Source organism: Phocoena phocoena, chromosome 4 (assembly GCF_963924675.1).
Source record: "Phocoena phocoena chromosome 4, mPhoPho1.1, whole genome shotgun sequence".
Taxonomy (NCBI): domain Eukaryota; kingdom Metazoa; phylum Chordata; class Mammalia; order Artiodactyla; family Phocoenidae; genus Phocoena; species Phocoena phocoena.
Window position 1 is genome coordinate 31,950,498 of NC_089222.1, and position 17,829 is coordinate 31,968,326.

General features: G+C 35.3%; 1 protein-coding gene across 2 annotated transcripts in view; it reads left to right on the forward strand.

Moving 5' to 3' along the window:
- TSC22D2 (TSC22 domain family member 2) overlaps positions 1–15,122 on the forward strand; it is a 50,557-nt gene extending 35,435 nt beyond the window's left edge. The window contains exons 3-4 of one of the 2 annotated variants that reach the window (XM_065876646.1): positions 12,311–12,362; positions 13,380–15,122. In XM_065876646.1, the coding sequence (XP_065732718.1) occupies positions 12,311–12,362; positions 13,380–13,640 (313 nt within the window). In that variant the 3' untranslated portion in view covers positions 13,641–15,122. The remainder of the gene's footprint in view (positions 1–12,310; positions 12,363–13,379) is intronic. The other variant, XM_065876647.1, reaches the window with a different exon arrangement.
- Positions 15,123–17,829: the final 2,707 nt, after the last annotated feature.

The following is a 17,829-nucleotide window of genomic DNA, read 5'->3' on the forward strand; positions in this document are numbered from 1 at the left end:
GATTGAGAGGATTTGTTCAAGAATACCTGCTGAGTTGGAAAAAAATAGTACGTGGAATGCTTGAGAAAGAAGAGGCAAATGTGAGGCCATTCAGCAAAAGAAATAATTAGCTTTCCCAAGAAAGGGCAGTTTCTTCCCATCCCATCTTCTACAACTCTTTACCTGCTAGTCTCCTCCAGTGCTTTGGCCCTTATTTGTCTTCACTCTTTAACCAAACTCATCTCTCACAATTTGAGCTACCTACCACATTCTGATAACTCTCAAATCTAGACTCGTCACCAGAGATTACTCTAGAGTTCTAGATGCCTATTTCTAGCAACCTTTCCTTATTTCTCAACCTTCTTTCTTTATTTCTCCACCATGATCTATATCCCAGATGTCTCAAAATTCAAAAGTCCCAAATGTAACTTCAAATTTCTCATTTTCATCTCAGGTTTCTCTGCCACTCACTCCCCATCCCTCAAAAAATCTAACCATCTTCCTGTGACACATTAACTATTTCCCCACTCCTTAGTTGCTCCATGCTAAAAACTGCAGTCATCCTTGGCATTTTCTTTGTTATAGATGAGTCTCTTTCATTTATCATCCCTCTGATTTCTCACAGACTCTCTGTGCTTCAGTTATAAAAACGTTCATTTTCCCTTGCTTAATCCCTGTGACCAAGCATTTGGCAGTGTCCTGCTACCCCTTATTCCCCTTTGCTTGCTTAGGTAACTTTTTTAAGACCTGTCTTGAGTGTTACTATCGTTCCTTCTCACTAACCCTGCCCCCCCCCCACACACACACATATACAAAACACCACATTTGAGTGGTTACAGTAAGTTTCATAAAAAGTCTCTAAAACTAATGATGAAAGAAAAAAAGCCCAATGAGAATAATTACCTCCGGACACAGCAAATCTGAGGTGAGGCCAGGTTGCAATGTGTATTTGCTAATTCTACATCTAGTGATCTTCCCACTGGTGGACACTATCTAACTTCATGTTCTTCCACCCAGTATTTGTTGAGTATTGGGCATGTGCAGAGGCGACAGATTGGAACTTTTTTTTTTTTTTAACAAAGGTGTCACCTAGAAAGGTAAATGTTACTGAGATTTGGCTATTAGGAAATAAGAGGCAAAAGTTTGTTTAGGATTTATGACCTGTTACCTCCAAAGGAATTTGGATTACCTAGGTATATGGATTAGATGTTAATATTAGGCAGCAAGAACATATGGCAAGTGTAGTTTCAGACTGAAAATGAAGAATGAGATTAAGAAATGTTTCCCCAATTATTTATTGAGTTTAGTTAAAATAATAGCATTACCCATGTTTATTAAATACCAAGGAGTGCTTGGAAAAAGTCAGTTTTGCCATTAAGTGTAGGAAGTGGCTTTGATCTAATACAGCTACCTCATGTTATAGCTAAAAAAAAAAAAAAATTAAAAAAAAAGGGGCCCCAGAGTAGCGAGTGATATATTTAGGACTCAGATTCCAAGTATACAGTTTTTGAGTCCAAGTATCTGTGGCATTCTTTACTAAATGGCTGCCAGCCTCATGATAGATGTTTGTATGGCCAGTAGAGCTTTGTCTGGTAGGAGATAGATGCAACTGTTAAAACATAGCCTGTGTGGTTAGTGCTATAAGTGTAGTGTGGAACATGACTTACTATACTACTTCTGGAAGGGTTAGAGAAGCCTTTACAGAAGAGAACATATTTGAGCTGAAATCTATAAAAGAATGGTAGAGTTTCTACAGTACTTAGAGAGTGAGAAACAGTATGAACAAAGAGAGTAAAAGTAAACCATGGAGGGTCTTAAAGGAGTTTAGGCTATCCAGTTCAAAAGTTGAGCAGGCATTTGGAACTGGGAGGAAGTGGGGTGGGATAATGTAAAGGTTAGCATTAGAAATTTATACTAAACTAGTTCCTGATTTTTCCCCCCTTTGCCCCATTTGTATGTCATTGCTGAAGAATTCTGAGTTACTTTAGAAATGTTAGATGAATTTAGCTACGTAGGTTGTTTTTATAATAGGCCCACTGCCAAGTGAAAATTTATTCAGTGCTTGTTGCTCTCTGAAATGAAATGCAAATCTTAAGAGCTTTACGTTTTTGTTTTTATTTCCCTTGACATTCTTTTTGAATTTTATTTTACTTATTTTTTTATACAGCAGGTTCTTATTAGTCATCCATTTTATACACATCAGTGTATACATGTCAATCACAATCGCCCAATTCATCCCACCACCACCACCACCCCCCGCTGCTTTCCCCCCTTGGTGTCCTTTGACATTCTTTTTTATTTTGTTCTTTCTCCAGTTTTGTTCATTTTCATATACTTACACCATGAACATTTCCTTAGGTGGTGAAAGTGCTGTGATTTCCTCATAGTCAAAGGGAAAGAATACTATATTGTTAACCTTTTAAAGGACAACTGATCTTAACTACAAAATGGCTGTTAAACATAGTCCTTTCCCTGGAAGACTTTTTCTTAATCTTTATCCTTTTCCTAACAGCTGGAGAAATTTGAACTCATGTGTTTTTAATGTCTTCATTCACATTAAGGATTTTCATTGAATTTTTCTCTTCTATTAAACTTTTATACTTTGTAAGACAGATAGTCCTTAAAATCAGTATTGAAAACCATAGATCTTTTACTAAAGTATACAGTAATTTAATCACTAAATTCTGATGTTTTTATTTATTTATTTTTAATTTTATTTTATGGCTGTGCCACGTGGCATGTGAGTTCTTAATTCCCTGACCAGGAATCAAACCCTCGCCCCCTGCATTGGAAGGGTGGAGTCTTAACCACTGTACCATCAGGGAGGTCCCATAAATTCTGATGTTTTTAGAAGTTGGTTAACCATCAGCTTCTATCCCAGCAGACAAAGGAGTGGTTTTAGAATATCTAGAATGAATATATGAAACTATCAATACATCCACTATATTACTTTTCAGTATAACTATGTTATTTAGGTTTTCGTCAGTTATTCTGAACTAGACATCAGTTGGCAAAATTCCTTTCTAATCCCTATCCTTTTTTTTTTAATCTCAGGTACCAGTGTACATCTCAGTCTAGATAATTGTCAATCATAATACTGTTTTCCCAGTCTCCAGGAAGTAAATTAAAGTAGCCAAGACTATAGTGTCAAATTTTTAATTTGGACTTAAGCCCCTTGGTTATGTATCCTTCACTCCCCCATAATTATGCTATCATCAAATTACCTGTTGCTGCTATGTAAACAGTAAAATGAAATCTCTTTCAAAGAGAGTCTGCTCTAAATGTAAGCACTCCAACATTGGGGAAAATGCCACCCTCCTCCTACCCCTTTCTCGCACCGTTTTCTTTTGCAGTCTGACTCAGAAGAAGGAAATAACTTTTTTATTGTGTCAAACCTTGTCTAATGTTAGTCTAATAAGAAATAACTAACTAGTGTATAAGCTCATTTATCTTAAGTAGATATGATTCCATGTTCTTATTCCATTTAAGTATTTAACTTAGGATAATAGAGTATTAAACAAACTTCCTTAGTTTATTGGACTAAGTTTGGCCTGTAGTGGTAAAATTGCTGCTGTTTTACTTTTGTGTAAGTCTCCAGTCTTTCCAGACTAAATTTTTACATCTTCCATCTTGACTGTTTTAACAGAAAAAAAAATGTTTAGTTTGGCTAGTTTTTAAGTTGTTTCCTTGGAGTAGCTCTTCAAGAAAAAAAAAAAAAAAACATAATTATATCAGAATTTTACTACCAAATACTAAAATAATTCTGCCAAAATATCATAACTTTGAAGTGTAAAGAGATCCGGAAGAAGAAGGTAAAGTTAGTATTAATCTTATCTGTACCTTCTTTGGAATTCATTTTTAATACAACATTGTGTAAGGTTATGTAGCCTATTGTATCTTAGATATTTATTGGAGAGACTTTTACTATTTACTTAGTAGCATCACTTTGAACAAAAATAACTATACTGGGATTATATGGTATAAACATTATTTATACCATATTTTTAAGTGATTTTAATTCACCCTAAGCCAAGGAAGTAAATTTTACAAATCAGAAATGTTATTTATATTGATTGTTTTTTTGTATGTTAAACATAGTACCTAATCTTTCAGAAGGAAATAGTTCCAAATACAAGTGGAGCTGTTGGTCCTCTTCCCTTTCTTCCTTTCTTGTTTCCTGTCTGCCATTTGTTCATGTCTTGAGTTCACACTGTACAGGGAAATAACTCCTTCATGAGTCATTTTCATTTTGGAATGTGTTTTTCAGTATTCTTCACAGTGTAGAGAAAGTAGTCTTCTATCCCTGTTCCCCTTCTGCCTGCCTTCCAGATAAGCACTTACCTAAACAGATAAGCACTTTCTTAGTGTGTGTGTGTCCTTCTAGTCTCTTTATTGTATATACAAGCAAATACAATGTGTATTATCTCCCTCTTCACACAAATGATAATATACACACATCTGTACCTTTATCTTTAAGGATCTTCAAGATACGTTGCTTCCATCTCAGTACACAGAAAAGCATCCTTGTGGTTTTTTTAAATAACTGGCTAGGGGCTTCCCTGGTGGCGCAGTGGTTGAGAGTCCGCCTGCCGATGCAGGGGACACGGGTTTGTGCCCCGGTCCGGGAAGATCCCACATGCCACGGAGTGGCTGGGCCCGTAAGCCATGGCTGCTGAGGCTGTGCGTCCGGAGCCTATGCTCCGCAACGGGAGAGGCCACAGCAGTGAGAGGCCCGTGTACTGCAAAAAAAAAAAAAAAAAAAAAAATAACTGGCTAGTATTAAATTGAATGGATGACTATACTGTGATTTATTTAGCCCCTTCCCTATTGCTAATCAAAAGCCTGCCGTTATAAAGTGTTGTAATGAGTAGTTTTGTAAATACATTATTTCCTATGTATGCAAAAATATCTATAGGATAAATTACTATAGATATTTTTGCATACATAGGAAACTGTATACATGTATTTTTGCATACATAGGAAACTTGTAGGATTGCTGGCTCAAAGAATGTGTTGTGTATAAAATTTATTAAATATAACCAAATTGCTCTCTATACGGGTTATACCATTATACCACTTTGTACCAGCACTGTAAGAGAAGAGAAGGCCCATTTTCCCACAGCCTCACTGACTGTGTATTAAATTTTAGTATGTTTGCCAGTCTGTTAGGGAAATAATATCACGTTATAGTTTTAATCTCTATTTTTATTATGAATGAGATGTTGAGTATTTTTTCATGTCTTGTGAATGTTCGTGTGAATTCTACCCATCTTTCTATTTGGGCTTCTTGTCTTACAGATTCCTAGAAGTACTTTATATTTTAGGGAAATTATTAAAGAAGCTTTTAAAAAACTGTATTTTGAGGCATATAGTTAGAAAGTCCTCTCCTACTCCTCTCCAAAATAGTAAAGAAATTCTTCCTAAATAGGCCTTTTTAAGGTCATTAATACAGATGATATGGTTGACTCTGGACAAAGGGGGTCTGAGGTAGGAGAGGGACTTTGTATTGATGGTATACTTTTTTGTGTATACTCTCTGAATTTATTCTTTACCATGTATATGTATATTTTTAAAAACTTTTATTTTGAGTAATTATAGATTAATAAGTTGCAAAAAAAAAAAGTGCAGGGAGGTCTCAGGTACCCCTTTACCCAGTTCTCCCCCAGTGATAACATCTTGCATGGCTATAGTATAATACCTGAAGCCAGGAAATTGACATTGGTATAATCCACAGGTATAATCCTTTTTTCCTCTTTTTAAATATTCTTTTCTGGTCAGTATTTTGACCTGAAATTAATTAAATGAATGTGAAATATGCTGAGGGCATTGGTGAGCAAAGTTTTTATAGATGATAAAAACAAATATCAATCTTCATATAAGTATTTAGCTCAGTTTTTTGTTTATTGGGTTTTGTTTGTTTGTTTGTTTGTTTTTGCGGTATGCGGGCCTCTCACTGTTGTGGCCTCTCCCGTTGCGGAGCGCACGCTCAGCGGCCATGGCTCACGGGCCTAGCCGCTCCGCGGCATGTGGGATCTTCCCGGACCGGGGCACGAACCCATGTCCCCTGCATCGGCAGGCGGACTCTCAACCACTGCGCCACCAGGGAAGCCCTTTAGCTCAGTTTTTAGTAGTTCCTTGGTAAAAAGCTTTTTTCACAGTAAGATTGGTTACTTGAGAAAATAATAACATTTAGTTTTGTGAGTAGCCATTTTCCTTGCTTGTTTAGCATGAATAATAGCTTTTATCATCCACAAAAATCACTTATTTTGTGTTACTGATAATAAAAATCTCCAGGGGGACTTTTTGTGAGTTTTTTAACTCATGAAATTAAACAGGTTGTTTTTACATTGGTAGAACTTATGGTTAATAATTAGAATATGTACAATTTTGAGTTCTTAGCTTAATTGACTGTTAACTTTGTCTAATAGTTTTATTCTTAACCACAGAGGTTTGCATTTGGCCAGAGATTGTCTACATGAATTTTATCTATTTAGGCTCTTTTTTGGAAGTAGGATTGTTATTTGCCCTTAAATTGTGTTAAAGTGTAAATGTTCTTTAAATTCGTCTTACAGAAGGGTGATGGGTTTTTTTTTCTTTTTAACCTTGATAGGCTTGCTGAGCTGTAGATTCATTAGATTTATTTTTTTGCAATCAGTGACTTAACAGTTTCTTTCTAAAAAGCAAAACATACATTTCTTAGAGAAGAGGCAAAATGTTGCCCAGATTAGAATTAAAGCATTTTTAACACTAATGATGTTATAGAGCTTATTGCAGTGGAGCAAGGGGATTAAGGTTGTAGGTGATTTACTGGAAACAGTACCTGATTCCTGAGGACTGGCCTCCAAGAAAGATTGTAGCTTCAACTTGTAAGTTTAAGAAGAATTGATTTTACCTGGTTTGGGTAAGGGGGCTTTAACATAAATATTGATATACGAGATTTGCCAACTCAAATAAGTTCTCATCACAAAACATTTTATTTTGTGATTTGGGGAATTCCTGTAGTGGATTTTTAATTGTGTTGTGATTCAACAGGGAAAGTTAGGAGGGTCTTGGAGTAAAGCAAGGTAAATTTTTTTTATAATATTCTGCATATAGATCCGTATAATCTTAAGATATCTTCATCTTTCTAACAAACCAAAAGAACCTTTCAGTCCTTAGCAAATAGGTGAACTATACTGGCTGTCTAAAGATCACTGAGCAAGTCCCTTTTCTAAGAAGTGACCTCCCTTGTTTTCAGAGCTGAACCTCTTCTAGGAATGTGCTAGATAAGATAAATGGCATATTATGAACATAGTTTAATCTTTGGATCCACAGTTATGGTTTGACAACTAACATTTGGTACTTGGTTAAAGCACTTTTCACAATGTACACAACGCTGGATTTCTTTTAGGTCATTATAGATAGTTGCTTTCTTCCTTTCACAATCTGACTGTTATGATAGGAAAAGCATATGTTTTGACATTAATTAGGTTAGGTTTTAATCCTCTCCCTAGGGTTGTGTCTGAATAAGTTACTTGGCTTCAGTTTCCTCAGCTGTAAAGTGAGAGTGTTGCTCAGGCTTGTAGTAAGGACTCACTTAAACAGCGTGTGCTGCCATGAAGTGGGCAGTCATTTGTGTTCTTTTCCTCTACCCTGTTGCTTTGTTAATAAGCATTTGTGGGATTTCCCTGGCGGTCCAGTGGTTAAGACTCAGTGCTTCCACTGCAGGGGGCACAGGTTGGATCCCTGGTCAGGGAACTAAGATCCCACATGCTGTGTGGTTGTGGCCAATAAATTAAAAAAAAATTTTTTAAATAAGCATTTGTATTGAGAAAGGAGAAGGAAGACAACATAGCCAAAATGTAATAGGGAAGAAATTCGCACTATTTTTATCTTAAACAGTAGCCATGATGTCTCTGTGCACATTAATAAAGAAAAAAGTTGATTTCTCATAAAAAAATTTTCTTAAATGTGAGATCAAGTTAGCCTAACTGTGTCACTGGTTTTAATTTTTAGAGAGGCAAGACGGGATGATTTGCAGAGTCACTGAGCTGAGAGCATGGATGAAACAGTTAGCCTATTAAGAAGGATGCGGGCTTCCCTGGTGGCGCAGTGGTTGAGAGTCCGCCTGCCGATGCAGGGGACACGGGTTCGTGCCCCGGTCCGGGAAGATCCCACATGCCACGGAGCGGCTGGGCCCGTGAGCCATGGCCGCTGAGCCTGCTCATCCGAAGCCTGTGCTCCGCAACGTGAGAGGCCCGCATACCACAAAAAAAAAAAAAAAAAAGAAGGCTGCAAATATAAGAAACTTGTGATGCCGCAGCAGAGGTTCCTATCTGGCCTCTTGTCTTCTCAGTGAGGTTGCAAGTAATCTATTGTGATAAGAGTAAGCAGGCCTGGGAAGAAAAGCTGTGGTGGGGAGCCAGTTGGGATGAACTAAAAGATGAACAGCATGGAAATCCAATCTAGCTTGGTGTGCCATTGATACTTTTAAGTTTTACTTTTCTTATGAATGTGATTGTAATTTACTTTATTTAAACACTAAATTCAAGCTCATTTGGTTCTTTTGGGAGCCGCAGTTCCGGTAAATGAAAATTCATTATATAAAAAGTGATTTAGTCATTCTTTTTTCCCCATAGTTCTGTATTTCTGTCCGTTCCCTCCATACCCACAGTTTTTTATTCATCTAGTAAATGCTAATCCAGTTATGATTTTATTCTAAAAGAGAGACCCATAGTAACAGAATTATCCCTTTTTATATAGCACTCTGTAGTTTAACAGAATAGTTACAGAGTCTTAGGAAGCCTTCCCTTAAGGAACTTAAGTTCAGAAACTGGTTAATCATCTAGTTATAGCGTGGTGAATACAATAATAAGAAAGAAAACAAGGCCTAATACTATAACATTAGGTCAGGGAAACAAATGAAAGGAAATTATTCATTCTGCTTCAGCTGATCATTCTCATTTTAAAAGAGCATAAAGCCCAAACCACTATGTTGACTTTGAACACAATGGAAAATTTGTTTCCCTCATTGAAACAATATTCTTAAACCATGTTCTGGGATCTTGAAATAGAATACACTCTTATTTGTTTATATTTAAAACTACCATATTGGTATCTTTATTAAAAACCAGGCTATTTAAGGCAGTGGTTCTCAAACTTTAGTTTCTTTCAAATCACCTGGAGGAGTTATTAAAATAGATTTCTTGGGTCCCACCTTAAAAGTATCTAATTCAGTAGGTCTGAGTGGACCCGAATATTTACATTTCTAACAGGTACCCAGATGATGCTGATGGCTCCTGGTCCAGGGACCACACATGGAGAGCTACTGATTTATTCAAACTCAGAAAAATGTAATGGCTTCCTAACATGAACCAGTAATCGTTTCTAATCCAATTACTATCATATTGACTCTTTCAGTATGCATTTGAGCTCCTATGTGCCAAGCACTGTTCACTTCTTCACAGAGGTGAAGAAGATAAGCCACCTCCCTCAAGGAGCTCAGTCTAATAGAGTTAACAGTGGTAGTATTATTTAAACTCACTTAATCCTCACAGGAGTTTTGTGGATTGGGGTATATAATCCTTATTTTAGGTAAAAAAAAAAAAAAAAAAATGAGGTCTAGAAAGGTAAAATAATTTCCTAGAATTCACAGTGATTACATGGAGGAGCCAGAATTTCCTGGTTATGCACTATAAAAAGTTTGTGATGATTTTAGTGGGCCACAAAAGGGATGGAATATTTGGTTCTACCTTAGGAAATCAGAAGGTGTTGCAGAAGAGGTGGCACTGAGCATCTTAAGGAACAAGTTAAAGATAGCCAGATGAATTGGAACTGTGAGCATTTCCAGCTGAGGGAGCAGTTTCTGCAAAGCCATGGAAACCTGAGAGAACGTATGTTCCACAGACTGCAAATAGCTATGTAAGACCATAACACAATATACCACATGGGGTATGAGAGGAAAGGAGACCATAGAAAGCTGAGGTCAAGGTCGTAAAGGGTTTTGTATACAAGGCTAAGAAATTTTTTTTAAGTAGAGTTAGGTTTTTTTTTATTATTACTCTTCTAATTTTCATCTCTAAGCCAGTGGTTCTCAAAGTATGATTTGTCTGGCAGCAGAATTGGCATCACCTGGAAACTTGTTAGAAATGCAAGTTCCTGGGCCTGACCCCAGACCTACTGAATCTGAAAGGTGGAGCCCAGCAATCTGTGTTTTAATAAAACATCTAGATGACTCTGGTACATGCTAAAGTTTGAGAACCTCTGCAGTAGGTTGTAGGATTCTTGATAACAGCCTTCAGAGTGGCCAAAGGTGACTATAGAGATAGTAATTGTATCTGTGACTGATTTGATTCTGTTAAAGTACAGTGTTTAACAAAATTGGAATAGTAATACCTTTTAAGGGAAACATATCTTCAACATGATCCATTTATACTTTGCAAACCTGTTCCTCCGTAGCAGTAAAAGAGATCTGAGTCAGGACTAGAGGTTATTATATCAGCAAAGAATAGGATGCTAATTATTGTTCCTTAGCTGAGGGAATGGTTTGGAAACTGACTAGGTTTTGTTTTAATTATCAAAAAAGAAGAAGAAGAAATAAACCTTTTTTAAAGGTTTTTGAGGTTTATTTGGGTTTTTTGTTTTGTTTGCTCATTAATATGTAAAACTGGTGTTAAATTTAGCATTTAAGATATCCTATTTAAAACTGATGTGTTAAAAGAATTGAATGTATTTAAGTCATGAAATGACTAAAACTATTTCATTTTTTCCTTGACATAGAAGTAAAAAATAAAGTATAATCTAGGATTCTCAGGCAAATTCTAATCTAAATGCCTATCACTATCTTTTTTGCCAAATCATGACCAGTGTTTGGTGAATTTATCTATGTGGTGTCTGAATTGAACTTTACATTAAAGTTTATATAGTTCTGTAGTTTTTAGTTACATGAAGCCATACTTTGCTGTCTACAAGCATTTAAAGCCTAACATATATAAGTATTTATTAATGATCTATATATCCTTTCCAGTTATTAGGTATACATAAGCCCCTTTTCATCTTAGCAACAGCAGCAAGAAGTGAAGTAGTATGCTGTAATTAATGTGCTTAATGCACAGATAAACAAGCTTAGTGTTTTCCACACATTGACTCAGGATTTAAAAGTTCAAAGTCCACTGAGGCATTGACACCAGCCCCTTCATTTTACAGATGAGGAAACTGAGGTCCAGGGAAGTTAAATAGTTGATTACTGATGGTCATATAGGTAGTGAGTAGCAGAACCAAGATTATAACCAGATCTACTTAGATTATAATAAAAAAAGGCACCACTACATCAGACAGGATATTTCTGAGGCTCGGTCTGATAGAACATTGAGGGTCCACATCATCTAAAGCAAAATAGTCTTCAGATAAATTAGCACCTAAATTTAGCACTACACACTAAATGAAGAGTATGTAGTAGAAGTTTTGTATAAAAGTGGTTTAAAGACCTCTTTTTGTATTGATACAGTAGATTAACATATCCTATTTATATTTACAAGAAAATCTAATAACTATTCTTTAAAGTTTACAAAAACACCAAGAAAAGGATATAGATCCTCGCTACACACATGGGAAAATATAAACTTCCAAAGAGAACAATTATTCAGCCTCCTGTGTCATTATCACAGAAATGATAAGGTGATATTTAAACTTGGGATGTACTTACCAGCTAGACTATTTCCAATTATCTCTAGGAAAAATTGGTCTAAACCACATACCTTAGTAGGTGATTTTTGCCAGCTAGTAAACTACAGTCAAAGCATACAGGTCTGCCAGAATGTTGAGTTCCTTGTTAACCAAACCTGCAAGTACTGCTTGCCCAGAAGCCCTCTGAATCATTTTTACAAGCCAGTTTTTAAAATTTAAAAACCAGACATTAAAATATAAAATCTATAGTAGAAAAATCATCATCTGAATTTAATGCAATAAATAACCACTGGAATTTCTACATGAAAGGCAATTAGAATATATAGTTGGTAAATGAAGAGATGTGGAGGGGGTACTGTTCGTTCAAAATGTATCTTAAGTTCACTGAATTGAGAACTCCTGGATAGAATTGGGAGTTACTTTTTAAAGTAGCATATATATGTCATTGGCAAATTAGAAGTATTGAAACTACAAAGATTTTTACAAGCCATCTGTTTATTGAGATCATTTTCAAAATGAGAGCTCTGAGTATGAAATTGTGAGAATAGACTAATAATCTATTTTAAATTACTATTTTTGGTTTTAAGTAAAACACAATTATTTTAAAAGTTGGAAGGGAGCTTACATTTTTTAGAATAATTTAATGAAATATTCTAATTTTTTCCAGTGCATCTGGGGGAGGTGGTGTAGCCATTGACAACAAAATAGAACAAGCAATGGTAAGTATAAATTTATAGTCCTCTCATTTCAGAGATTGTTGAGTTTCATCAATTCTAAAAAACAAATACCTAATTTCTTTAAACCAAGATGACCAAAGTGTATTTTTTGATAGTGAGATTTGGTTGAAAATGCTAGAATGTTGAGAATTTTTAGTCTATAAATACCAGTGGAATAGATATTTCCCCTACTTGAACATGTTACATTTCATGCCATTTTGGGGAATATACATAATCAACATGCATTTGATCCCCTAAATATCTCAGCATCAAAAATAATTTAGAAACAAAAGACTAATAAAATGAAAACTTCAGCTGGAAATCTTTTCCATCCTTTGGTTATTTACAGTGACTCTTTTACTCAGCTTTAATAAATAGACTTGTTTCTGTTGATTCTGATTTCTGCTATTACTATCAATTTTTTGGTTTTCTCAAAAGATATTCTACTCATATTATTTAAAATTTTTTGATTCAAGTTATTAAAACCATAGATCGATTATAAATAAAGGCCACTGGTCTCAAACTATTTTGTTTTTTAATCCTGAGGTTTTAAAGTTGGAAATTGCAGGTCACTTCATCTCTTAAAGCAGTACTATAACTAGTTTATCAGACAGTTTAATATCCTTTGTTCTCTTCGTCTGACGTCTAAATATATGATTTTAAACCTTTTTTTAAATTCTAATCTTATCTTAATTGACAATTTAAGGAGCTGGTATTTTTTGAAATCACTCCAAACTTTGAAAATAAAATCCTGGGCTTGCTGCCCTAGTTGGGAGCTAGATTTTTTCCACCCCATCTTCCTTAGTGTCAATCAAGAAACAGTAGAAACATTAAAAGCAAGAGCAGGAAAACTATATAAATGTAGTTTAAATAAACTATATTTATAGTATAAATATAAATATATAAAACTATATAAATATAAAACTGCCTGATGTTTATAAGGCACCAGGTAGGCTAGAACCAAATAGCAACTCCTTTCCCTTTCACTCTTTTTGACATTCCTAATTTTGTTCTTCACAGGATCTGGTGAAAAGCCATTTGATGTATGCAGTAAGAGAAGAAGTGGAAGTTCTAAAGGAACAAATAAAAGAATTAGTTGAAAGAAACTCTTTACTTGAACGAGAAAATGCACTGTTAAAATCTCTTTCAAACAATGATCAGTTATCCCAACTCCCAGCCCAACAGGCCAATGCTGGTAGCACTTCTCAACAGCAAGCAGTGATAGCACAGCCTCCGCAGCCAACGCAGCCTCCGCAGCAGCCGAATGTGTCCTCAGCATAAAGCTTTCTTGCCTCATTAAGAAAAAAACTGAAAGCAATCTATCCTTGTGTGCCACTGGTGTTCTTTCCACTTTATACGAAAGCAAGTAGCCATGCTTCAGTTGTGTGTTTGGCCTTTTCAGTATTAGACAATCATTCTACAAGAGCTTTTCCTCTCTTTGAGATGTCATGCAGTGCTGTTGATGTCCAGTTTATGTCATCAGTACACAAGGAGAATAATAGATGGGGTGTATTAAAGAGAGCAAAGTTAGCATTTTACCTGGTGCGCACGAGTGGGGTCTTTTAAGAGCTTTGGTGGCTCTCCCATGTTTCCTATTATCCATGGATTTACCCTGAGCCTTCCTATCGCATTATAAATAACAGTTCATCTAAAGAGCCACTTTTCTTTCAATATCAGTAACATTTGCCTACATAAGTTTTCATTTATTTGTGTTTTATTTATTACAGGGCTGCTATTTTCATAATGTACATGAACAATGTCACAGAACTTTTTTAATTTTTTTGAATAATTATAAGTATCAGTAAAGGAATTGAAAGACAGGATTGCATTTAATAGATGAAACGTTTAGGCAATAATTGAACAAAAGAATCCTGGCATATTTCTAACACTAATGGCAATTTACCTTCGGTATTTATTTTCAGTAGTAAAGACCCAGCTTGAATGTAAATTTTGTATAGTGTAAGTATGAAGAACATAGTGCAACTGTACAGGTAGTCACCAGTTATTGTGATATAATAAATAATTGGGCTATTTTGATGAAGAAAACTTTGTTCATTTGTTTCTACTTTCTAATAGAGAAATTGCCACGATTCCTCTGCTTTTTGACATTTCGTATGACTTTTTTTTCGGGTGGGAATAAAAAGCTGTGAAATTGTTCAACCTACTTTGTAACCAAAGAAGCAAAGCTGTGTAATGGAGTTTTGTTTTTTTTTTGTTTGTTTTTTTTTTTTTATAATGCACATTCTTTATGTATTTTTATTTAGTGTTCTCTCGGTCACAATTTTCTTTGCTGTCTAGCATGATCTGCATGACCTATAATCTTTGAACCACTTTCGTACCTCATGTTTTTATCCAGCACTCTTATTGTAATATGTACTAGTCTGTGAACAATGTCAAATAAAAAAGAACGAACAGGTAGTATGGTGGAGCTGAGCTAGTGTACTATACACTAGTTGTAAAAAAAAAAAAAAAAAAAAATAATGAAGTGAGCCATCTTTTTGTTCATTTAAAATGGTGTTTTGAATTTCGTATGCAGAAAACGTTTTGTTACATTGCAGATTTTAATGTATTTAATAAATGCAACATGCAGATTAAGTGCAGTGTATACTGAGTATTTAAATTAAAATGTACATTTCATAAATACAGTTTCAAGAGAAAACATCATTTTGTGTATACTAACACATTAAGTATATGTCAGAAATTGATGTATAAATATATATTTTAACACATTTTCTGAAATTAAACTGCAGTTTTGTTGAAATATTTGGCTCTATATGTGTTCAAAATTTAATTTGATTAGATTTGTATTTTCAGAGTTCCAAATATTCCTTCAATGAAAACCTATGTTATTAATGACTTAATGATGGTTCTTAAATTTTCCAAGTAAAATAATTTAAAGAATGCAAGAATGGTGAGCAATATTTGTACTCAATATTCATATTATGTCAATGACATTTAAGTAGGAAATCCTTGTCTACCAGAACTTTTACTTGAATTCAGAAAGGTGCCTGTAGAAATTAACATGCTCTGTATCTATAGCCAACTAGCTAATCAGGAGTTAATAAGAATCAATAGTTAGGTCTTTGCATTAAAAGAAGATAAATAAGTGTTCTTTATCTATCTAAAATTAAAACTTAAATAAGTCACAAACTAAATGCATAAAATCAGAGTGTACATGGGATTTCCAATTATTTTATATTCTAGTTAGGCTGCAGGATATATTCACTAAAAACACAATTTTAATGTTAATAGAACTAACTAAAGGAACTAAGTACTTAGGCTTGAAGAAGCAACCTAAAGATATGAAGTAAGATTTTTTAATAGAGCCATCCCAGGTGAGCTAGAAAGTGAAACTTCCACGTTGGACTGTTAACCAAAAGGCTCACCGGGTGCACCCCTCAAGTGTGAAAGTGTGATATATAATACAGGTGGAAAAAAACGTATTAGAAAAGGTTGGGGTTTATGTGAAAATATAAATTTTGGTGTTGGGGGTAGAAAAACACATTATAAATGCTAAAGTAATAGTCACAAAGGAAGTGATTAATATGCTTTAAATGGTAATTAAAAGCAATTATTACTACTTCTACATTAAAAAAAATCACAGTAGAAGAGAGAACATGAATAGTTCACAGAAGAAATAAACGGCAGTTTCTAAAGGTTCACCCTCTAGTAACCTAAGAAATACAAGTTAACATTTAACAAATTATTTGTCCTTTAAATAGCAGGACCTAATGTAGAAAGGCAAGCTTTCCTGTGAACTTCTAGAAAGTAAGATGGCAAAATGTATCGAGCCTTAAAAAACTTTCCAACTTAATGACATGAGAAGATACTCAACTACTGGTGCCACGTTCAAAACATGCAAAACTATAGTAGTGCCTGTCCTCTGCTTTCCCAACTCCCCCCCCCCCCCGCCCCTCTTCTCTTGTATGACCCATCCCCCACCATACAACCCCAAAAATAGCTGTGAAAGGAAGCCTGTACATCCAAACCTACTCTCATGAGGCATGCCCCCAATCCAAAGTCAGGGACAAACTTAAGGGTGGGAAAGTTATGTGCTTTTCAGCATCAGATATACTGTATATTTGAAAACAACATCAAGCATTCCTCCAAATGATTAGTTTAGGATATTAAGTAAATTTCAGTTTTTCCTCAGATATTTAGGGTCTCTAGTTAGCTGGAATATTAATTTATTGAGATGCCAATTTGGGAGCACAGTCTTGTATGAATGCCATCTGTAATCTTCTCGGTGAAATGCTCATAGACCAAGGTGCCACATAAGTGTTCTGTTGGTTTACTTCAACCAACCACAAGATCATAGGTGGAAAATATTTCTGATACGGCAATGTGTCTTCAGTACAAACCTAATTTTCCCCAAAGAAAAATCATTTCAAGTAGCTACAATGTGATTTTATAGCTTGATATACACCTCCCTCCCCCCAAGAAATAGAGCGATTGTGAGATATTAAATATACGGTTACTCTCATAATTTTTTGTTCAAAAATAGCTGGATATTTCCAATGTTCTGAGCTAAGCATAAATACGTATAAAAACAGGAATGCTTTACCATCAAGCCCTCAGCGATGGGTAACTAAAACTTCCATTATTCACAAAGAATTGTCACAGGTCAGAGATCAGGGTATTTCTCCAAGTTCCAAACCATAGTCACTTCTGGACGTTTAAAAAAACGGGAAGTGGGGAGGGTGGGCGCAGTATCCTTCCAATTAAAGTAACCAAAATACCTGTTCATGAGAATTCATCCTTGTAGAGCCAGAAATAAAATATCACCTAATTTTCTGGAAACCAATTTTTAAGATGGTCTGAAGTCACATATTTTAAGCTTTATAGCTCAGTGGCAGGCATTTAGTGACATGACTCAATTCTCTTCAATAATCCTTTAAAAGGACAAAGCCCAGCCCTCAAGTTTCAGAGTTTAATTAGGGATATAGACAAACGAATAGATATGAAATAATAAAGGCTTGTTATACACAGTCAAGGATGGCTTTGTTAGGGAAGGTTTCTTCAAGGAGGTGACATGTGAGTCTTGAAGGTCGCAAAAGTAAAACAGTGCTCAGAGGCTTAAAGGAGAGCATAAGCAAAGCTCCTTGAGAAGCCACAGAACTGTTCCACAGGAGGCACGCGGGCAATGACTGTCTCACTCACCTGAGTAGTTTGGCATCAATTCGGAAAACAGGAATGATTTATTGAATGATTTTAAGGAATGGGATTGTAATCAGAATTGCATTTCAGAAAAATTAATCATTCCAGTGGCACATGAGAGGTAGTTGGAGAGCTAAAACTAGAAACTGAGAAATAATTTAGGGGAGACAATCCAGAACAGAAATGATGGATAGGCAAAATTATATAGGCAATCTTGGTTCATGAAGGAAGTTTGTCTTGAGTTCTTCTGTACCATTTTTCTCTCCACGGTGAACATTCCATTCCCAGCATCAGGTACCTGTTATTTCTTGCT